Source organism: Mandrillus leucophaeus, unplaced genomic scaffold (assembly GCF_000951045.1).
Source record: "Mandrillus leucophaeus isolate KB7577 unplaced genomic scaffold, Mleu.le_1.0 Scaffold118, whole genome shotgun sequence".
NCBI lineage: Eukaryota > Metazoa > Chordata > Mammalia > Primates > Cercopithecidae > Mandrillus > Mandrillus leucophaeus.
The window spans coordinates 2,717,133-2,741,564 of NW_012100098.1; the positions used below are offsets into that span (position 1 = coordinate 2,717,133).

A 24,432-nucleotide genomic window follows, 5' to 3' on the forward strand; every position below is an offset into this window, starting at 1 on the left:
TAGGAGGCCAAGGCGGGCAGGTCACCTGAGGTCAGGAGTTCGAGACCAGCCTGGCCAACATGGCAAAACCCCATCTCTACTAAAAATACAAAAATTAGCCACAGTGGCACATGCCTGTAATCCCAGCTACTTGGGAGGCTGACACAGGAGAATCACTTGAAGCTGAGAGGCGGAGGTTGCAGTGAGCCAAGATCGTGCCACTGCATGCCAGCCTAGGCAACAGAGCAAGACTCTGTCTCAAAAAAAAAAAAAGAGTACTATTTTAAGATTTTCATGCTATATATGTAGATACTATTTGCAACTTGCTTTTTTAGTACACATCTCTCCTTTTAAAAGCACTGTACAAAATCTATCCCCTCACAAAAATACTTTTATTTATTTATTTTTACCTTTAAGCTCTGTTGGAGTTAACAGATTTTTAAGTGGCTTCCAGTAAACATTCTTTTTCTTTTTTCTTCGTTTTGAGACAGGGTCTTACTCTGTCACCCAGGCTGAGTGCAATGGCACAATCACGGCTCATTGCAACCTTGACCTCCTGGGCTCAAGATATCCTCCCACTTCAGCCTCTCAAGTAGCTGGGACTACAGGTGCACACCACCACATCAGCTAATTTTATTTTTGTAGAGATGAGGTCTCAGTATGTGGCCTAGGCTGGTCTTACTCCTGGTCACAGTGTTGGGATTATGGGCGTGAGCCACCCGCTCAGCCTCCATTCTTTACATGTATTTCTACACATGTATTTCTTGCAGGATCACAAGCTATACTCACTTAAAGTCAAGAGATAGTGCCAACTTATATCCATTGAAGTACAGAGAAATGGGGGGGCCGGGGGGGGGGAGAAAGGAAGCAAAAATTCCCAGAGTCAAACTAGAAAGAAAAAAGGGGAAAAAAAGATTTGCCAAATTGTCCTCCAGGGTATCTGTACCATTTACATTCCCACGGGCAGTACAGGAGAGTGCCTGTTATGAACATTTTAAAATGGTTGTCAGTCTAGTGGCTGACAAAAAGTGAACCTCACTGCTTTAACATTTCCCTGATTATGCACAAAGTTTGGAATAACCTCATGTTTACAAGGCCGTATTTCACAGACCAGTTTCCTTCTGTTAGGTCTCTTATTTACAGAAATAAATCTTTATTTTTTTATTTTTTTTTTTATTTTTTGAGACAGAGTCTTGCTCTGTAGCCCGGGCTGGAGTGCAGTGGCCGGATCTCAGCTCACTGCAAGCTCCGCCTCCCGGGTTCTCGCCATTCTCCTGGCTCAGCCTCCGGAGTAGCTGGGACTACAGGCGCCCGCCACCTCGCCCGGCTAGTTTTTTGTATTTTTAGTAGAGACGGAGTTTCACCATGTTAGCCAGGATGGTCTCGATCTCCTGACCTCGTGATCCGCCCGTCTCGGCCTCCCAAAGTGCTGGGATTACAGGCTTGAGCCACCGCGCCCGGCCTAATAAATCTTTATATAATCTATACATCTTGTAATTATTTCTCTGTATATAAAAGTTGCAAATATATTTCCCAGTTAACAGACTTATTTTTAAGTTTGTTTACGTTATCTTTTGTCACATACAAGTAGAAATTTAGGGCAAGTAGATACCATAAAACTCCGTATTTCCCCCAGTAATGTATGTGAGGTACCCCTTTCCTTATATGCCCAATGACAGTATTACCACTTTATAATTTTTGCCATGTGACATCTCATTTCTTATTTTTATAGTTGTAGTACATACGTATATGACCCTAAAACTGCCTATTTAGTTTATTTTCTAAAATTATATCATACTTTGTGTATTCTGTTGCAACTTGTTTTTTTACATTTTCTAAGATTTATTCATGTTGAAATGATTACTCATTCAGTCATTACAGATAAACATTCCATTGTATAAATACAATCACAATTTATGTACCTATTCTTTTTTTCCCCCATTTTTATGTTTAGGTTCAATATGTATCTATTCTGTTATCAATGAATCTTAAGGTTGTTTCCTGATTTTTTGCTGCTACGAAAATTCTTATACACACTTCCTGCAAGTTTCTCTCCGTCACACAGACTGAAAAAGGTGCGTCACAGAGTATACTCACGTCAGCTGTACAAGATAAGGCCTAATTTCCAAAATGGCTGCACCAATTTTCACTCCTATAGTAGTATCTATGAATTCTTGACCATTGTTCCAAATCCTTGCCAACTCTTGGTTAGACTTTAAAATTTTTGCCAATTGGGTGGGTATAAAGCATATCTAAGTGTGTAGCATTAATGTGCATTTCTTTGATTACTAATAAGGTTGAGTAGTCTTTTATATGATTATTAACTACTTGTGTGTGTTTTTTTTTGTTTTATTTTTGAGACAGAGTCTTGCTCTGTTGCCCAAGCTGGAGTACAATGGCATGATCACGGCTAACTGCAACCTCTGCCTCTGGGTTCAAGTGATTCCCCTGCCTCTACCACATCTGGCTAATGTTTTAAATTCTTTTTAAGAGATGGGGTCTCCCTATGTTGCCCAGGTTGGTCTCAAACTCCTGGGCTCAAGTCATCCTCCCGCCTTGGCCTCCGAAAATGTTGGAATTACATTTGTGAGCCACTACACCTGGCCTGTATTTTTTTTCTATTAAAATGTTTTTGTGCATATTTGTGGAGTACATGAGAAAATTTGTTACATGTATATAACGTGTAGTGGTCAAGTCAGGGCATTCAGGGTGTCCATCACCTGAGTATTAATAGGTTTTTGTTAAGTATGGCCATCCTACTCTGCTATGAAACACTGAATTTATTCCTTTTATCTTACTGTGTATGGGTTTATACCCTTTAACTCTTTTCATCCTCCTCCTTGCCCCTCACCCTTCCCGGTCTCTGTTATCTATTTTTCCAGTCTCTCTTTTTTCTTGACATAGGATCTTGCTTTGTAGCCCAGACTGAAGTGCAGTGGTGCAATCATGCTGCCTCAACCCCTTGGGCTCAAGCAATCCTCCCACCTCAGCCTCCCAAGTAGCTGGGATTTTAGGCACACGCCACCATGCCTAATTTTTTTTTTTTTGTAGCAATGGGTATGTTGCCCAGGCTTGTGTTGAACACCTGGGCTCAAGCGATCCTCCTGCCTTGGCCTCCCAAAGTGCTGGGATTACAGGCATAAGCCATCATGCCCAGCCCTATTTTTCCACTCTTTACTTCCATGTGTTCAAATACTTTAGCTCCCACATATAAGTGAGAATGTGATATTTTTCTTTTTGTGCCTGGCTTATTTCACTTAAGATAATGACCTTCTGTTCCATCCGTGTTGCTGCAAATGACGTGATTTAATTCTTTCTTATCCATTTATCCACTGATGGACACACAGTTTGATGCTATTAGCTATTGTGTGTGAATAGTGCTGCAAATAAACTTATGAGTACAGGTATCCCTTTGATATACTGATTTCCTTTGGGTAGATTTCTATTTTTAGTTTTTTGAGAAATCTCCATACTGGTTTTCATAGTGGTTGTACTAGCTAATTTTACATTTTTTTAGGCTGGGCGCAGTGGCTCATGCCTGTAATCCCAGCACTTTGGGAGGCTGAGGCAGGTGGATGGATCACCTGAGCCCAGGTCTGAGACCAGCCTAAGCAACATGGCAAAACCCCATCTCTACCAAAAACAAAAAAAATTAGCTGGGTGTGGTGGTATACGTAGTCTCAGCTACTTGGGAGGCTGAGCTGGGAGGATAACTTGAGCCCAGGAGGCAGAGGCTGCAGTAAGCCAAGACTGTGTCACTGCACTCCACTGTGGGTGACAGAGTGAGACTTTGTCTTAAAAAACCCCACAAAAACCAAATATAACTTCTCTACTTTTTGAACTTTTTTGTTAAAAATTAAGACACCAACACAAACATTAGCCTAGGCTAACTAGCCTAGGGTCAGGATCATCAATATCACTGTCTTGCACCTCCATACCGTATCCCACTGGAAGCTCTTTAGGGGCAATAACACACAGGGAACTGATATCTCCTATGGTAACAATGCCTTCTTCTGGAATACCTACTGTAGGGGCTGCCTGGAGGCTGTTTTACAGTTAACTTTTTTCTTTTTGGAGACAGAGTCTCACTCTGTTGCCCAGGCTGGAGTGTGGTGGCACAATCTCGACTCACTGCAAGCTCCGCCTCCTGGGTTCACGCAATTCTCCTGCCTCAGCCTCCCGAGTAGCTGGGACTACAGGTGCCCACCACCATGCCCGACTAATTTTTTTGTATTTTCAGTAGAGACGGGGTTTCACTGTGTTAGCCGGGATGGTCTCGATCTCCTGACCTCATGATCTGCCCGCCTCAGCCTCCCAAAGTGCTGGGATTACAGGCGTGAGCCACCATGCCTGGCCTACAGTTAACTTAAAAAAAAAAAAAAAAAAAAAAGTAGAAGGCATACACACTTTAATGATAAAATATAGTAAATTCATAAACCAATAACATATTCACTTATAGTATCAAGCATTATGTTCTATACATAATTGCATGTGCTACACTTTAAATGACTGGCAGCACAACAGGTTTGTTTATACCAGCATTGCCACAAACATGTGAGTAATGTGTTGCACTATGACATTACCACAGGACTTTTTCAGCTCCATTATAATTTTATGGGACCACCATCATTCATATATGTGGTCCATCGTTTACTTAAACATTGTCATGGAGCCCATGACTGTATACAGTTCCAGTTAACATCTGGCTATGTTTTGAGATTTGTAAAAACATTACCCATTCTGGTAGTATGATTTTACTACCTACCTGTTTTTCATTAACCTTATTTCTCTTTTCAATTGGGGGTCATCTGTCTTAGTTGTCTGAGAGGTAAGAGTCACAGGAGATGTCATCACCACAGTTTGTGGCAGAGAAGTAGCTGAAGGTGTAGTTCGGATCTGATATGTTTGCATATCTCCTGATGCAGCTAGAAGGCAAACAAGAGTGAATGAGTTAGTTGGTTAAGTGTCTCTGAGAGTGTTAGGAGATTTTCTGTAGACAGAAAGCATACTTACTCTGTACAACCACCTGATTGCTGGGCACAAGTATCTGCTGTCCATCAGAGGTCTGCGCATACTGAAGAATAGTTGTACCTTGCTGAGTACTACCTGAATTTGTCATGGTTAATGTCTGAAGTCCCTGTACTCCATCTGTGCCTGGACTTGCCAACTGTAAGGCTCCATTTGGGGCAATGGCAACTTTAATCAAAGAGAGAAAACAGCTATTGTAAGGTTATACAATACACTAATTCAAAGGAGTGGCAAAAAGCCCACAAACACTATTTACTAAAACAGGTATGAATGCAGTTCTACTTGGTAACTGCTGACTACTTTAGGTGAACTACATGTAAAAGGAATAAAACAGCATTTTTTTTTTTTTCTTTTTTTGATGGAGTCTCACTCTACTGCCCAGGCTGGAGTGCAGTGGCACAATCTCAGCTCGCTGCAACCTCTGCCTCCTGGGTTCAAGCCGTTCTTGTGCCTCAGCCTCCCAAGGAGCATGGATTACAGGTGTGCGCCACCATGCCCAGCTGATTTTTGTATTTTTAGTAGAGACAGAGTTTCTCCATGGTGGCCAGGCTGGTCTTGAATTCCTCACCCCAGGTGATCCACCCGCCTCAGCGTCCCAAAGTGCTGGGATTATAGGCATGAGCCACTGCGCTTGGCCCCATGATAGTTAATTTTTAAGAAAAAAATAAAAAGGAAACATAAACATACTTTGTAATTTTGAGTCAAAAGCATTATAAAGGTTATTACTTCAAAATATTTCTGAATAGATAACGTGCTTATGGAAAAAAATTCAATAGAATAAAAGGTTATATAATGAGAAAATAAGTCATTTTTATACTGTTTCTTAGCTCCATTTTCTAGTGGTACCACTGTTAAATGTATTACATGTTATTAAGATATTTACTTAAGTGATAGTTAAGAAATGTAATCTATTCATTTACTTCCTAGTGAAAATCACTAATAAAGATAGCAGAAAGCCACTGTGTAGAAAACACTACTTAGCTCCCCACAAACATTTGTTCACTGAATTATACCTGTGTTCATGCTTTCTCCTCAGCCCTTAAATGCCCATAAGGCATGACCAAATAGAAAACATTTTAGCATTATTCAATTCCCATATAATCTTCAGAATTGAATGCCTCATCTCTGTACCCTCTTTTTGGATTAGAGTTATGTAACATTTTTTCCTTTTATGTTTTGGCTACCAGGAAGCCAAAATACACGTATGTGTGTGTATTTTGATGGAAAAATATTTTTTTCACATGTTCATAATTATCCCTCCCCAACTGCCCCAATTTTAATTTATGAGTTTCAAAATATTTATTAGCTGGAGTGCAGTGGTGTGGTCCTGGTTCGCCACTGCACTCTACCTCCTGGGCTCAAGCAATCCTCCCACCTCAGCCTCCCAAGTAGCTGGACCTATAGATGAACATGACCATGCTTAGCTAATTTTTAAATTTTTATAGAGATAGGGGCTCCCTATATTGCCCAGGCTGGTCTTGAAATCAAGTGATCCTCCCACTTTGGCCTCCCAAAGTGCAGGGATTACAGGCGTGATCCACCGTAACAGGCTCAGAGATTTGCTGTGAAGTTATATTAACAATTAGTTTCAATCTTTTTCCCTGCAACACATTATTATATATATATACACACACACACATATTTATATAAGTATAAACATCAATAAAATTAAAGGTCCCATCATCTATCTCTATTTCACTGTCCCCCCTCCGCCCCATCCTGAGATAATTATTATTTTTGGTGCACATGTTTCCCATTATTTTCCTGTGCTTATACAGACTTTATCAGTATCAGACTTGAATATACTTTAGCCATTATGTTCAGTGGCAAAAACCGCAATTACTTTTACACCAACCTAATATATCAAAATACATACCTGTAGATGCAAATGTTTTGATATTAAGTATGTTAATACATATCTTCATTTTTGCAACATATCTTCCTGTTCTTAACATGTGTATTTACCTGTTAATGTGCTGTATTTATTCTAAAACTGAGCTGTCTGATAGGGTAGCCATTAGCCCCATGTGGCTATTTAAATTAACTAAAATTAAACAAAATTAAAATTTCAGTTTCTCCACCAGCCATATTTCAAGCACTCAATAGTCACACATGCTTTAGTGGCTACTATTCTGGGACAATGCAGACATAAAACATTCCCATTATCATACAAAGTTCTACTGGCCCATGCTGCCCTAAATACTAGTCTGTACTACACTTATTTCAGTGATAACATGTGAACCTCCCCACTACCTCTGATCTCTGCTCCCAAGCTTCTTTCCTTGCAACCATTGCTCCCAGTTTCTTTCTTTTTCTTTCTTTTCTTTCTTTCTTCTTCTGAGATTGGTCTTGCTCTGTTGCCCAGGCTGGAGTGCAGTGGTACGATCAGGGCTCACGGTAACTTCGACCTCCCAGGCTCAAGAGATCCCATCTCAGCTTCCTGAGTAGATCGGACTAGTCACATATCATGATGCCCGGCTCTTTTTTTTCCTCACTTTTCTGTAGAGACGCAGTCTTGCTATGTTGCCAAGGCTGGTCCTGAATGTGGCTCCAAGCAATCCTCCAGCCTCAGCCTCTTAACATACTGAGATTACAGGCATGAACCACCGGGCCTGGCCCCCAGTTTCTTAAGTGGTATTCTATACATATATTCTAAATTAATTTATTCATAACAAACTTAACTGAAAGCCTACTATATGCCGGGTCCTATATGTCAAGGATATAGTTGTGAATGAAACAAATAAGGTTCTTTCCCTTAAGGATGCTATATTCTAGTGGGTAAAACAGATCATAAATAAGCTAATCTATACTTACATACATGCAGTCTATAATTAAACTAATGTGTACTAACTTAATTATATGTAAATGCTATAAAGAAAAATATAGGAGATTAAGGAAAACTAAAGGGAGGAGCCACAAGTCTGAAAAAGAGTGGTCTCTTTGTGGAGGTGACACTTAAGCAGAGCAGGGGTGTAGGATGCAAGCCACGTAAGGATCTGGGGGAAGAACATGCCAGGCATGAGCAACGACAACTCCTGAGATCCTGAAGCAGAAACAAGCTCGTGTGTCTGAGGTACAGTTAGGAAGTCTGGGGCAGTCAGAATGCCATCAGGTGGCAGGAGATGAGGTCAGAGTGGTAGGCAGATCCTAAATGTCATGCCTTGTAAGATCTGGATTTTATTCTAAGTGTGATAAAATGTCACTAGAGGACTTTGAGCAGGAATGATGTGATCTAGTTGACATCTTAAATAAATCACTTTGGCCACAGCATGGAAAACTGATTGTTAGGGCAAGAATGGAAGCAAGATGACCAACTGGATGCCTACTCCAGTAATTCAGATGACAGCCTAAACTAAGCTGGTAGTGGTTGGAGATGGCAAGAGGTAGTCAGATGGGACATATATTTTGTGGCAAGACTGAATGAAACTTAAAGATTAATGTTAGGAGTGGAGCGGGAGACAACAAATAGACAGCACAAGTAAATTCCTTAGGGTGATAGAACTCAATCTTGATTGGTGGTGTTATACTATTCTACATGTTTGTCAAAACTCATAGACTTAAACTCCCCAAAGAGTGAATTTTACTGTATATAAATCAAACAATAAATATTTTTAACGAATAGGCAGGGGCCAGGAGTGGTGGCTCACGCCTGTAATCCCAGCACTTTGGGAGGCCGAGGTGGGTGAATCACTTCAGGTCAGGAGAGTTCGAGACCAACCTGGCCAACATGGTGAAACCCCGTCTCTACTAAAAATGCAAAAATTAGCCAAGCAAAGTGGTGCACGCCTATAATCCCAGCTACCTGGGAGGCTGAGGAAGGAAAATCACTTGAACCAGGGAGGTGGAGGTTGCAATGAGCTGAGATCATGGCACTGCACTCTAACTTGGGCAACAAGAGCGAGACTCTGTCTCAAAACAAAACAGTATCTAATGATGTAGGTCTCAGTTCCCTCATACATTGATAACTGCCTGTGTCACAAAGTTGTTGTAAGGAGTAAATGAAATAATGCGAAACAGTACTTTGCATTATTCCTGGCTGAAAACATCCTTTAATAATCATCACTATCAAAGTATGACAGTTTTTCTAACACCATGTCTTTCTACAGAAAAGTCAGGTTTTGTGTGTTTATAACGTGGAAATTGATTCCTATACATACTGTACTGTCCGCTGCTAGTCTGATAGATGGGAGTTGGAACAGACATAGAAGTGACAGCAGAAACTCCAGAATTTTCTCCGTCTCCTTTTCTGCCCCGTGTATCTTCAGAAGATAAGTCTTTCAAAATTTTTCTGTAAAAAACAGAACTCTATTAAACATTGGTAATGTGAATGACTTCATGAAAAGAAATTTTTTTTTTTTTGAGACAAGATCTTGCTCTGTCACCCAGGCTGGAGTACAGTGGCGCCATCACAGCTCACTGCAACCTCTGCTTCCCTGGCTTAAGAGATTCTTGTGCCTCAGCCTCCCAAGTAGCTGGGACCACAAGCGTAAGCCACCGCACTCAGCTAATTTTTGTATTTTCAGTAGACACGAAGTTTCACCATGTTGGCCAGGCTGGTCTTGAACTCCTGGCCTCAAGTGATCCACTCATCTCCTCCTCCCAAAGTGCTGGGATTACAGGCATGTGCCACCATGCCCAGCCACAAAAAGAAATTTCTAAAACTTTTTCAATCTCAGGTAAAAGTTACAATAATCGGCCAGGAGTGGTGGCTCATGCCTGTAATCCCATCACTTTGGGAGGCCGAGACCAGCGGATCACAAGGTCAGGAGTTCGAGACCAGGCTGGCCAATAAGGTGAAACCCCGTCTCTAGTAATAATACAAAAATAAACTGGGCATGGTGGCGGGCACCTGTAATCCCAGCTATTTGGGAGACTGAGGCAGGAGGATTGCTTGAATTCAGGAGACAGAGGTTGCAGTGAGCCAAAGTCACACCACTGCCTGGGTGACAGAGTGAGAGTCCAATAATCTACCGGACATTTAAACTATTATTCCAAAGAATCATTTTATTTAGCACATAATATTATAATGACGTGCTCCAGGCTGATTACATATTAAAGAGTAAAGAGGGCCGGGCATGGTGGCTCCCACCTGTAATCCCAGCACTTTGGGAGGCTGAGGTGGGCAGATCACTTGAGATCAGGAGTTTGGAGACCAGCCTGGTCAACATGGTGATACCCCATCCCTACCACAAATACAAAAATTAGCTGGACATTGTGGTGTGTGCCTGTAATCCCAGCTACTTGGGGGGACTGAGTTGGCAGAATTGCTTGAACCTGGAAGGCGGAGGTTGCAGTGAGCCAAGATAGTGCCACTGTACTCCAGCCTGGGCGACAGAGTGAGACTCTGTCTCAAAAGAAACAAAAACAAAAAATAAAAACCCGTAAAACAGTTCTCCAAACGAAGTAGGTAAGAAAAACTACTATAAAATGCAGAGTATCAATGATGAATAAAATTGCTTATTTTAACAAAAAGGGGTAAATATGATCCCATGGATATCCCTCAGACTCAGTGAAATGGCACTAATGACAAGAATAAGGGATGGAAAAAGTGTTCCTTGATAAAAAGAAAGGTCTTTCAAGACAATTGGGGATGGGCGCAGTGGCTGATGCCTGTAATCCCAGCACTGTGGGAGGCCAAGGCAGGCAGAACACCTGAGCTCCGGAGTTCAAGACCAGCCTGGCCGACATGGTAAAACCCCATCTCTACTAAAAATGCAAAAATTAGCTGGGCATGGTTGCTCACGTCTGTAATTCCAGCTACTTGGGAGGCTGAGGCAGGAGAATTGCTTTAACCTGGGAGGTGGAGGCTACAATGAGTGGAATTTGTGCCACTGCACTCCAGCCTGGGCGACAAAACGAGACTCTGTCTCAAAAAAAAAAAAAAAAAAAAAAAGACAATTGGGGGTAGAGGAAAGAGTAGGCAATATGCATTGTTTGCTTCTGGAAAAAAGAAATGCTTAAGAATTCTATGTTCACTGTAGAAAAATGAGAAAACTGAAATACTTATGTGAAAACAACAAAAAAGGAATCACAAAGGAAAAAGAAAGCCCTTAGAATGAAAAGGGCTCTTTTATCTATGCCAACTTCCCAGCTCATGGAGGAATTCCCTAACATTCCTGACAACCTCTACTTCCAGAAAAATGGCACCCACTATTTCCAAAAAGTAAACCATTCTATTATTGAATAGTTAGAACCTTTCCTTTTTTGGGTCCAAAGCTAGTTCCATCCAGTGAAACTAAATAAATTTATTAATTATTTTTTTCCTTTCTTTTGAGACAGCCTCACTCTGTTGCCCAGGCTGGAGTACCGTGGCATGATCATGGCTCACCCCACTTTGACTTCTCAGGCTCAAGCGATCCTCCTGCCTCAGCCTCCCAAGCATCTGGGATTATAGGTACATGCCATCATACCTGGCTAATTTTTTTTTTTTTTTTTTTTTTTTTTTAGTAGAGATGGGGCCTATTTTGCCCAGGCTGTTCTTGAATTTCTGGGTTCAAGTGATTCTTCCACCTAGGCCTTCTAAAGTGTTGGGACTACAGGTATGAGTCATAGCAAGAAATTTAAGCCTAATCCCAATTCTATATCTGTGACCTACTTTGCAGTATTTGATAACTGCTACAAGTCTTCCTTATTCTAGGCCAAATACTTTCAGTTTTTTCATGTGTTCTTCTGTAACATGTTGAAGATCCTTCTCCAGTTTGGTCTCCTTTGTGTGGACTGTTGTCCCACCAAGAGCTAATACAACTGTAGACTATATTAAGAGAAGTTCCACAGGAAGCACAATGGAGGTGTCAGTTCTATGTTTTAAGCATTTCTGTAGAATAGTCACAGTGCTTCCTAAACCTGCCTATGTAACAGAATCATTCTGGAAAGGTCTGTTGAATCTAGATTCCCATCTGGTGGCCATGATTGAGTAAGTAGGTCTGGAGTAGAGCTCCAGATTCATTTAACAAACTGCCTGCATGGTCTTTTTTTCCACAAGTCCACCTCTGTCCAATGCCTGCATGGTCCTACAGCCAGTCTATCATGAGACTGTGGAATGCTGCGCCCATTTATTTTTCCATTTTAAATTATGAAACACTTTCTGAGTATAAAGAAAAGTACAGGGGAAGATGCTGCATCTGGCGTTGCCATGGCTGTGCCTTGGCCTGTGCAGCCTCCTGGTGGGGCAGGAAGAGGCCCTGAGCGCCATGGATCTGCTGGAGTGAAGCCGGCCCTATGTGGTGCTGCGCAGGCAGAACCTGGTGTTGATGGGAACCATTTTCAGCGTCCTGCTGATGACTGTTATCCTTATGGCATTTTGTGTCTACAAGCCCATTTGGTGTCAGTGACAGCCAAGTAAACAAGTTCTTCAATGAGTACTTGGAACAGGATAAATTGTGCTGAGCATGGGCCAATGGAGAAGTTGAAATCAGAACTTTCCTACCTGAAAATAACCTTTGGTCTGGACAGTTGGTAAATGCTAAATGATTTAGGAAAAAACAACTACTAGCAGTTCTTTTTTCTTTTTTTTTTTCTTTGAGACAGAGTTTCACTTTTGTTGCCCAGGCTGGAGTGCAGCAGTGCAATCTCAGCTCACTGCAACCTCTGCCTCCTAATTTCAAGCAAGTCTCCTGCCTCAGCCTCCTGTATTACAGGCGTGCACCACCACACCCGGCTAATTTTTGTATTTTTAGTGAAGATAGTGTTTCACCATTTTGGTCAGGCTGGTCTTGAACTCCTGACCTCAGGTGATCTGCCCACCTGGGCCTCCCGAAGTGCTGGGATTACAGGTGTGAGTCACTGTGCCCGGCTTTATGTTTTTTCTCAATACTGTAATGCAAATAATTGGCCACCTAGTCTGCTTCTCAGTGTTTCTTTTTATATCTGACTATGCTTAAGAGCAAGACCTGAAAACTCCAAATTCAGTGTAAAGATGGGAGTGTTCATCAGAAAGGAAAACATGGTAATCCTGCGAATGTCTGTAAGAACCACACTGGAAATAACTAATTCATGCTTGAAAATATTAATAAGGAGACTTACTCTGTAGACATTCCCTACTTAAGAACCATTTGGTCACAGTGGCTTAAGAATCACAAAAGATTTTTTTTTTCTTTTTTTTGAGACAGGGTCTCACTCTGTCACCTAGGCTGGAGTACAGTGGCACGATCACGGCTCACTGCAGCCTTGATCTCCCAGGCTCAAGTGATCTTCCCACCTCAGCCTCCCGAGTGGCTGGGACTACAGGTGTGCACCACCATACCTGGCTAATTTTTTGTGTTTTTTTGTAGAGACAAGGTCTCCCTATGTTGCCCAGGCTGGTCTCAAACTCTTAGGCTCAAGCAATCTGGCCACCTTGGCCTCCCACAGTGCTGGGATTACAGGCATGAGCCACTGTGCCTGGCCTTCCTGTACCTATTATTCTACTCTAATTTCAGTATGATCACAGAACATTCTGTGCATGATTTCTGTTCTTTTAAATTTGGTAAGATTTGTTATGACCCAGAATGTGATATTTCTTGGTGGATTTTCTTCATTCTACAGCTGCTGGGTCAAGTGTTATAAAAATGTCAGTTAGGCAAAGCTCACGCCTGTAATCCCAGCACTTTGGGAGGCCAAGGCAGACAAATGACAAGGACAGGAGCTCGAGACCAGCCTGGACAATATAGTGAAACCCCGTCTCTACTAAAAACAAAAAAAGTTAGCTGGGCGTGGGTTTGGAGGCTGAGGCAGGAGAATTGCTTGAACCTGGAAGGCGGAGGTTGCAGTGAGCTGAGATCGTGATACTGCACTCCAGCCTGAGTGACAGAGTGAGACTCAATCTCAGGAGAAAAAAAAAAAAAAGATCTTGTTGGCTTCTGATATTATCTGGCATTAGGTTCTTCTATAATCTTGCTGACTTTCTGACTACAAGTTCTTTTTTTTTTTTTTGAGACGGAGTCTCGCTCTCACCCAGGCTGGAGTGCAGTAGCGCGATCTCGGCTCACTGCAAGCTCCGCCTCCCGGGTTCACACCATTCTCCTGCCTCAGCCTCCCGAGTAGCTGGGACTACAGGCGCTGCCACCACGCCCGGCTAATTTTTTTTTATATTTTTAGTAGAGACGGGCTTTCACCATGTTAGCCAGGATGGTCTCAATCTCCTGACCTCGTGATCCGCCCGCCTTGGCCTCCCAAAGGGCTGGGATCCCGGCCCTGACTACAAGTTCTAATGAATCCTGAGACAGGTTTATTGAAGTCATCAACTGTAACTGTGGACCTGTTTGTTTCTCTTTTCAGTTCTGTTAGTTTCTTTTTAGAGACAGGGTCTTGCTGTCATCCATGCTAGAGTGTAGTGGCTCAATCATAGCTCATTGCAGCCTCCAAATCCTGTGCAGCTGGGACCAGAGGCACAAACCACCACGTCTGGCTAACTTTAATTTTGTGAAGAGACAGGGTCTCACTATGTTGCCCTGGCTGGTCTTGAACTCCTGGGCTCATGCAATACCCCCTCCTTGGCCTCTGGAAGGGCTGAGATCACAGGTGTGAGCCACTGGGACCTGCCCTACTAGTTTTTGATAAATATATTATAAAGCTCTTTTGTTAGATGCATACACATTTGGATTATGTCTTCTTGCTGAACTCTTATCATTATGTAATATCCCTCTTTATCTCTGCAGATTTTCCTTACTCTGAAGTCTATTTTATATGACAATAATATAGCCATGTTAGTTTTTTTTCATTAGTGTTTTCATGGTATGTCTTTAACCATCCTTTTACTTTAGACTAGCTAGATCATTTTTGAAGTGAGTCATTTTTTATATCCATTCTAATAATCTTTGTCTTTTTAAAGAAAAATGACTCTGAGATATAATTCACATACCATACAATTAACTCATTTAGGCATACAATTCAGTGTTTTTAGTATATTAACAGGGTTGTGCAACCACTACTGTAATCTTAGAACACTTTTGTTCCCCTAAAAGAAACTTGGTACCCATCAGCAGTCAATTCATTCTTCTCTTTCCTCTCCCAAGCTCTAAGCAACCACTTGCCTACTTTGTTTCTATAAATTTGTCTATTTTGGACATTTCATATAAATGGAATCATACAATATGCAATCTCTTACAAATGACTTATTTTACTTAGGTTAATATTTTCAAGGTTTATCCATGTTGTAGCATGTATTAGGACTTCATTGCTTTTTAATTGCTAAGTAAAAATATTCAATTTTATGAATACATCACATTTTGTTTATCCATTCAACACTTAATGGACATTTGGGTTGTTTCCATGCTTTGGCTATTATAAACAATGCTGCTATAAACATTCATGTACAAGTTTTCATATAAATGTATGTTTTTATTTCTCTTGGGGATATAACTAGCATAGGAAGTAGTGGGTCATATGGTAACTTAGTATTCTGAAGAACTGCCACACTGTTTTCCATAGCAACTGTACTATTTTTTTTTTTTTTTAACATTCTTACCAGCAGTGTATGAGAGTTTTAATTTCTCTATATCATCACCAACACTTATTATTGGTCTTTTTTTTCTATTTGAGTCATCCTAGTGGGTTTGAAGCAGTATTTCACAATTTTGATTTGCAATTCCCTTAATGATAAATGATGTTGAACATTTTTTCATAGCTTTATTAGTCATTTGTTTATCTTCTTTGGATAAATTTTTATTGAAATCCCTTGCTTTTTTTCTTTTTTTTTTTGATGTCGCCCAAGCTGGAGCACAGTGGTGCGATCTCGGCTCACTACAACCTCTGCCTCCTGGTTCAAGTGATTCTCCTGCCTCAGCCTCCCTAGTAGCTGGCATTACAAGTGCCCGGCACTATGCCTGGCTAATGTTTTTATTTTTATTTTTAGTAGAGACAAGGTTTCACCATGTTGGCCATGCTGGTCTCGAACTCCTAACCTCAGGTGATCCACCCACCTCAGCCTCCTAAAGTGCTGGGATTACATGCATGAGTCACCATGCCCAGCTCCCTTGCTCATTTTTTAATGGGGTTGTCTTAATATTTAGTATTCTGATCAATTAACATGAGATGTCTTTTCACTTATTTAGATCTTTTTTTTTTTTCTTTTTTAAGACGGGGAGTCTCCCCGCCCTGATGCCCAGGCTGGAGTACAGTGGCGCGATCTCAGCTCAACGCAACCTCTGCCTCCTGGATTCAAGAGAATCTTCTGCCTCAGCCTCCTGAGTAGTGGGGATTACAGGCACGGGCCACCACGCCCAGCTAATTTTTGTATTTTTAGTAGAGACAGGGTTTCACCATATTGGCCAGGCTGGTCCCATACTCCTGACCTCATGATCTGCCCGCCTTGACCTCCCAAAGTGCTGGAATTACAGGTGTGAGCCACTGCTCCCGGCCTTACTTAGATCCTTTAAAATTTCTTTCAATAAGGTTTTATAGTTTCCAGTATATGTATTCTTTTTTTTTGAGACGGAGTTTTGCTCTTGTCACCCAGTCTGGAGTGCAATGGTGCGATCACAGCTCACTGTAACCTCTGCCTTCCAGGTTCAAGGGATTATCCCGCCTCAGCACCCTGAGTAGCTGGAACTACAGGTGCGTGCCAGTCACCAGGCCTGGCTAATGTTTGTATTTTTAGAACAGACAGGGTTTCACCATGTTGGCCAGGCTGGTCTCAAGTGACTGCCTGCCTCAGCCTCCCAAAGTGTTGGGATTACAGGCATGAGCCACTGAGCCTGGCCTCCAGTATATGTGTTCTGTTTCTTTTGTTAAATTCATATCTAGGTATAATTTAAATTTATAAATTTAATTTTAAATCTTTTATACTTTGTTATTGTAAATAGAATTGTTTTTAAGTTTCATTTTTTGATTAGTCATTGCTAATATAAGGAAATACAGTTGATTTTTGTTATATTGATCTTACATCCTACAACCTTGCTGGAACTTGTTGATTAGTTCTATTTTAATAGATTCTTTAGGATTTTGTACATATAAGATAATGTCATGTACAAAGTGTTTTATCTAGTCCTTTCCAATCAGGATGCCTTTTATTTAATTTATTGACTAATTCCCTGAGTGCAATGTTTAGAAGTGGTGAGAGGGGGTCTCCACATTATTTTCTTATTAGGAGGTTAGTTGTGGGTTTTTTGTAGATACTCTTCATCAGGTTGAGGAAGCAGCCTTCTATTTGTTTGTTGAGCAGTTTTATCATGAAAGGGTACTGGATTTTTGTCAAATGCTCTTTCTGTATCTTGAGATGATCATATGTTTTTTGTTTTGATTCTATTAATGTGATGTATGACATTAATTGATTTTCAATTACTAAACCAATTTTGCATTTCAGGGATAAATCCTGTTTGGTCATGGCATATAATACCTTTTATACGTTGTTGGATTTAGTTTGCTAATATTTTGTGGAGTATTTTGTGTGTATATATTCATGAAGGATATTGATCTATAGTTTTACAATTGCCTTTTATTTGGTGAGTGTAGGCCATCTTCGGTATTGGCTGATCTTCCACTTTATTATTTGCTCTCTGTTTATTCTGTTTTTAAAATTCTTCTGTGTTCCTGCACCTGCATTATTTTGGACTATTTGAAGACTTTTCAAATTTTAATCTACTGTATATTTGACTAAATCTTTTTGCGTAGTTTTTTTTTAGTAGTTGCTCTAGGGGTATATAGATACCTAGCTTTTCACAGTCTACAGAGAATCAGTATTTTACCACTTCAGGTGGAATGTAGAAACCTTACCACCATATTAGATCTGTTTACATTTCCCTCTCTATGTTGTAGATGTTTTATATATTGCCTCTGCATATATTAAAAACCCCACCAGAATTTCATAATTTGTTTTCAGCTGTCAAATTGATTGACTGATTGATTGAGACAGAGTCTCGCTCTGTCACCCAGGCTGGAGTGCAGTGGTACGATCTCAGCTCACTGCAACCTCCACCTCCCGGGTTCAAGCGATTCTACTGCCTTACCCCCCAAGTAGCTGGGATTACATCCTAACCCTTTTGGCACCAGGGACCGGTTTCATGGAAGACAATTTTTCCATGGATAGGGAAGTCGGGGGATGGTTTCAGGATGAAACTGTTTCACCTCAGATCACTAGATATTAGATTCTCATGAAGAGCATGCAACCTAGATCCCTCGCATGTGCAGTTCACAACACTATGAGAATCTAATGCTGCCACTGATTTGACAGGAGGCAGAGCTTGGGTGCTAAGGCTTGCTCACCTGCTGCTCACCTCCTGCTGTGCAACCTGATTCCTAACAGGCCACAGACAGGTACCAGTCCATGGCCTGGGGCTTGGGGACCCCTATTTTAAGGAATTCAATAGGAGAGGAACTATCCATTATATTTGCCCAGATGCTGTTTCTTCATTCCTTACCTTCAAGTTTCTTTCTCTTAAGAATTTTCTTAGCAGTTGTTTTATAGCAGTTCTGCTGGCAATGATTTCCCTTAGTTTTCCTCCATGAGAATATTTATTTGGCCTCCAAGTCTGAAGGATGTTTTCAGTAGACACAGAATTTTGGGTTGATCTTTTTTTAATTTTCTTTCTATTTTGGGTGCCAAGACCCAGGAGATACTTCTTTTTTCTTTTAGCACTTTAAAAATGCTATTCCATTTTCTTCTCGCCTCCATAGTTTCTGATGAGCACTCTGTAGTTATTCACATTGTTCTCTTGTAAGTAATGTGCCATTATTCTCTGGCTACTCATAAAATTTTTCTTTAACTTTAGTTTTCAGCGTTTGATTATGGTAAGTCTGGGCAATGATTTATTTGTGTTTATCCTGTTTAGAGTTTGCTGACATTTCTGAACCTATAGGTTTACATCTTTCACCAAATTTGGTAATTTTTCAGCCATTATTTCTTCAAGTATTTTTTCTGCACTATACTTTTTTCCTCTCTCTCTGTGACTCTAATGCCATAAATCTTAGATCTTTAGGTATTGTCTCACAGGTCCCTGAGAATTAGATAATTTTCCAATCACGCTTTTTTATGTTCAGATTGGATAATATCCATTGAATACTCTTCAAAGTTGACTGTTTTTTCTCTCACTTCCATTCTACTATTGAACCCATCCAGTGAGGTTTTATCTCTGTTACTGTGTTTCTTGGCTCTGAAATCTCTATTTTATTCTCTTTACATACTCTATTTTTGGCTGACAGTTTATACCTTTCAAGAAAATTCACTTACTTGTTGGAACAGTTAAATAATAGCTTCTTTAAAGTCCTTGTCATATAATTCCAACATTTGCATCATCTAGGAGTTGGCTTCTGTCAACAGTCTTTTCCCATGCAAGTTGAGATTTTTCCTTGTTCTTTGATACCAAGTAATTTTGGACACTTTCAATATTATGCTATCAGACTCTGGGTCTTGTTTAAATACTATAAAAAATGTTTTATATTCTTGTTGCATGTGCATATGTATATTTGAGACAGGCACTCGCTTTGTCGCTCAGGTTGGAGTGCATGGCACAATCATGGCTCACTGAAGCATCAACCTCCTGGGCTCAAGTGATCCTCTGCCTTCAGCCTCCTGAAGCTGGGACTACAGGTGCACACCACCATACCTAGCTAATTTTTGTATTTTTTGTAGAGACAGGATCTCGTTATATTACACAGATTGGTCTTAAATTCCTGGACTCAAGCAGTCCTCCCACCTCAGCCTCCCAAAGTGCTGGGATTACAGGCATGAGCCACAGACCTAGCCTATATTCTTGTTTTAGAAGGTATCAATCTGGTTGTGTCCAGGTCACAAGTTCTGATCAGCCTTCTGTGGGTTCCAATGTCAGTTCAGTTTCCAAAGTCTCTGCAATGCTATTCATACCAATTACACATGTGCACCAGGTAGTGACCAGTCTAGAATTTGGGCAATGATGATCTATACTATACATAGTTAAGTTCTAAAAGTCTACATATGCTACATATTCATTTTTGGTTGAAATGTATGAGGTGCTGGATTTAATCAAATACTTTTTTTCCCTGCATTTATTGAGTTGATGTATTGTTTCTGCCAGTTCTCAGTTACCTGGTTTATGTCCTTGCATGTTTGATGATTTTTGAGTGAATTAATATTTGATCTTTGCTAATCTGTGGCAATCCAGAAAGCTTAACTTTGAGAAGTTTCTTTTCAGATGTTATAGCCTCCTTGAGACACCCCTACCTAATAAAGAAATCTCAGGTTCAGGCTGGGCGCGGTGGCTCATACCTGTAATCCCAGCACTTTGGGAGGCCGAGGTGGGCAGATCATCAGGTCAGGAGATCGAGACCATCCTGGCTAACACGGTGAAACCCTGTCTCTACTAAAAAATACAAAAAATTAGCCAGGTGTGGCGGTGGGCGCCTGTAGTTCCAGCTACTCAGGAGGCTGAAGCAGGAGATTGGCGTGAACCTGGGAGGCAGAGCTTGCAGTGAGCCGAGATCACTCCACTGCACTCCAGCCTGGGTGACAGAGCAAGACAGCATCTTAACAAAAACCCACAAAACTACCCAAATTAATCATTATTACTATTGTTCTAAAAAGCCAATGCTAACTGAAATGAATTGTCTTTGTTCACCATTCTTTCTTATATTTATATTCCTTTCATTTTCTTCTTCCTGAAGTATACACTTAGTTTCTTTTTTTTTTTTCCTTTTTTTTCTTTTTTTGAGATGGAGTCTTGCTCTGTCACTCAGGCTGGAGTGCAGTGGCACGATCTCAGCTCACTGCAGCCTCCGCCCCCTGGGTTCAAGCGATTCTTGTGCCTCAGCCTCCCAAGTAGCTGGGACTACAGGCATGTGCCACCATGCCCAGCTAATTTCTGTATTTTTAGTAGAGATGGGGTTTCACCATGTTGGCCAGGCTCATTTCGAACTCCTGACCTCAAGGATTGTTCAGGTAGGCACAGAATTCCAGGTCAAAAGTTACTTTCTCTTTGAGTTTAAATATTGGAGCCTGAGTACAGTGGCTCATGCCTATAATACCAACACTTTGGGAGGCTGAGGTGAGAGGATCACTTGAGCCCAAGAGTTTGAGACCAACCTGGTCAACATAGTGGGACTCTATCTCTACCAAAAATATAAAAAAATCAGGTGGGCATCATAGCATGTGTGGGCATCATGGCATATGCTTATAGTCCCAGGTACTCAGGAGGCTGAGGAGCTGAACCCAGGAGGTAGAGGCTACAGTAAGCTGTGATCACACCACTGCACTCCAGCCTGGGCAACAGGGTGAGACCTCCATCTCAAAAAGCATGTAATAATTTAAAAATAAAAATAAGGATTTTAGTTCACTGTCTTATACTGTACTTCAAAAATCTGTTGTCAGCTTACTGGTCATTCCTTTCTAAAAACTGGTCTTTTCTCTTGGAAGCTTTTAGCTTTTAAAATCTCATGTTTATCCTTGGTGTTCTCCAGTTTTACTTCACAACATACATCTAGATGTAGGTTTCTATTAATTTATCTTGTTTGGGACCTTGCTTTCTTACACTGGGAAATTCATATCCTGGAAATTGCAGTCATTGTCATTGTCATTTTCTCTTGTAGAGAGAGTAGAAGCTGGAAGTGGCCTTCCCTCTTCTCTCCTTTTATCCTATGTATGTTGTATACTGGACCTTCTCATTCTATCTTCTATCTTAACTTCTATTTGTCTTTCTGTGTTCCATTCTAGGTAATCTACTCAGAGCTGTGTCCTCAGGTTCTCTAATTTTATCTTCAGTTACGGGTATTAACCCCTTATCAGATAAGTGGTTTGCAAATAATTTTTTCCCAGTTCGTAAGCTGCCTTTTCATTTTGTTGCTGGTTTCCTTTGCTACACAGAAGCTTTTTTTAGTTTGATGTAGTCCCATTTATTTATTTTTGTTTTTGTAGCCTGAGCTTTTGATGTGATATCCAAAAAATCATTGTCAAGGTCAGTGTCGAAGAGCTTATCCCCTCTGTTCTCTTCTAGGATTTTTACAGTTTCAGGTCTTAACATTTAGGTCTCGTATCCACTTGGCACTGATTTGTGTAATGGTATAAGATAAAGATCCAATTTGCTTTTTTTCTTTTTTTTGGAGACAAGAGTCTTGTTCTGTTGCCCAGGCTGCAGTGCAGTGGCACAATCTTGGCTCACGGCAACCTCCGCCTCCCAGGTTCAAGTGATTCTCCTGCTTCAGCCTCCCGAGTAGCTGGGATTACAAGTGTGCACTACCACACCAAGCTAATTTTTCTATTTTTATTAGAGACGGGGTTTCATCATGTTGGCCAGGCTGGTCTCCAACTCCTGATCTCAGGTGATCTGCCCACCTTGGCCTCCCAAAGTGCTGGGACTACAGGCGTAAGCCACTGCGTCCGGCCAAAGGTCCAATTTCATTTTTTCTTGGAGACAGGGTCTTGCTCTATCACCCAGGCGTAGATCAACTTCAAACTCCTGGGCTCAAGCCATCTTCCTGCCTTAGCCTCTAACGAGATGGGACTACAGGCATGCGCCACTATGTCCAGCTAAATTTTGTATTTTTTGAAGAGACAGGGTCTTGCCATGTTGCCCAGGCTGGTCTTGAAGTCCTGGGCTCAAGCAATCCTACCTTGGCCTCCCAAAGGGCTGAGATTATAGGCGAGGGCCACCCAATTTCATTCTTAACACTGACACGTGCTAACTTCTTTAGTGTACTTTGCACAGCACCACTTGAACTCATTTGGTACTATTATAACATGCAGGGCTTCATACAAGAGAGTACTCACCTGTAAGATGGGCGCCGTGCTAGGATCCCGTGGGCTTTCTGTGAGGAGCCTATGCTGTCGGATGAGTCCTGGGACTCCTCACTTTCTGATAAAGATGATACCTAAAAAAGAACTGGCGTTAACATGATGAACAATGCAGGTGGGAAAAGAAACAACTGAATTTTTACTTTTAGAAAAAAATGATCTGTCTCCTGCCACTCAAATTCATTTGTACATTAAATCTAAGGTCTAAAAGAAAGGAACAAAAGGAAAAGGAAAATGAGAAAGTTTATTCCAGGAGCCCAACCTATTAAAGTAGTATCAAATATAGCAGGCCCAGAGCTGAGAATAAAGTCTATCCCCCAAATGAAGCAGTACTGTTTTACCGGAGTTAAAAAGACTAGTCTCTGATTCATCCTCCACCCTATTTCTACACTGATGCACATTACTTTAAAGTGTTGTTTTATTACTAATCTACCTGACATGCTAAGTTTTAAAAAACCTGTTAAATATTCAACTGCTGACATTGAGACGACCACTAAATATACAAAGCCTGCAGGTCTGGAAAGAGGTCTGGGCTAGATACATAAATTCTAGAGGTCTAGCTTTTTAGAGTCCTTAAAGTCATGAGACTGGAAGAGCTCACAGGGGTAAATAGAAGAAGACTGAGGACTAGCCTCAGGAACACTAAGAGACCGGATGAAGAGGAGGAACAGCAAATGAGACTAAGATGGAGTCACCAGTAACGATGAAAGAGAACCAAATGATTGAGCTGTCCATGGTAAACTAGTGAAGACAGCATACTGAGGAGAAAAGAATGATCAACCATGTCCAATGCTGTTTACAAGTCAGATAAAATAAGGACTGAGAAAAGACCATTAGATCTAGCAAGGTGGAGGTCACTGGCAAAGGCAGGTATAAATATATGCCATTTTAAAATCTGTATGATTCACTTTTATCTCATTTTACAATTAAACAAGTTAATACATGTAACACTTGGCATGCATACAGTATGTTAATTTTTATAAACTACATCAATACAATATCCAAGTTATAGCAATATTTTACAACTGAGAAAAGCTGTTTTCAATGTTTTTTTTAATATTTTTTATTTTTTTATTTTTGAGACAGGGTCTCGCTCTGTCACCCCGGCTGAAGTGCAGTGGTGCAATGACAGCTCACTGCAGCCTCACCTTCCTGGGCTCAAGCAATCTTCCAGCCTGAGCCTCCTGAGTAGCTAGGATTACAGGTGCACACCACCATGCCCAGCTAATTCATTATTTTTTATTCTGACAGGGTCTCATTATGTTACCCCGGCTGGTGTCAAACTCCTGGGCTCAAACAGGCCTCCCAAAGTGCTGGGATTACAGGTGTTGGTCACCATGTCTGGCCTCAATTTTTTAAGCGTATTAAAACTTTCCAACATTTGTCCAAAGTTAGATTGTGATATCCGACTTCATCTTAATATATGTATATATATATATTTTTTAAGATGGAGTCTCACTCTGTCGCCTAGGCTGGAGTGCAGTGGCACGATCTTGGCTCACTGCAACCTCCGCCTCCTGGATTCAAGTGATTCTCCTGCCTCAGCCTCCTGAATAGCTGGGATTACAGCCGCGTGCCACCATGCTCAGGTAATTTTTGTATTTTTAGTAGAGACGGGGTTTCACCATGTTGGTCAGGCTGGTCTCAAACTCCTGACCTCATGATCTGCCTGCCTCAGCCTCCCAAAGTGCTGGGATTGCACGTGCGAGCCACCACACCTGGTGACTTCATCTTAATTATTAAAAATAAAA

General features: G+C 41.1%; 1 protein-coding gene across 2 annotated transcripts in view; it reads right to left on the bottom strand.

Annotated features, from left to right (window-relative positions):
• The window catches only part of ATF1 (activating transcription factor 1), a 67,661-nt gene that overhangs the window by 2,844 nt on the left and 40,385 nt on the right, over positions 1 to 24,432 (bottom strand). Inside the window, exons 3-6 of one of the 2 annotated variants that reach the window (XM_011964382.1) lie at positions 22,658 to 22,758; positions 9,165 to 9,295; positions 4,993 to 5,175; positions 4,745 to 4,904 (exon numbers count right to left, since the gene is read on the bottom strand). In XM_011964382.1, coding sequence (XP_011819772.1) covers positions 4,745 to 4,904; positions 4,993 to 5,175; positions 9,165 to 9,295; positions 22,658 to 22,758 — 575 coding nt within the window. Of the gene's footprint in view, positions 1 to 4,744; positions 4,905 to 4,992; positions 5,176 to 9,164; positions 9,296 to 22,653; positions 22,760 to 24,432 lie in introns of those variants that run through there. The other variant, XM_011964387.1, reaches the window with a different exon arrangement.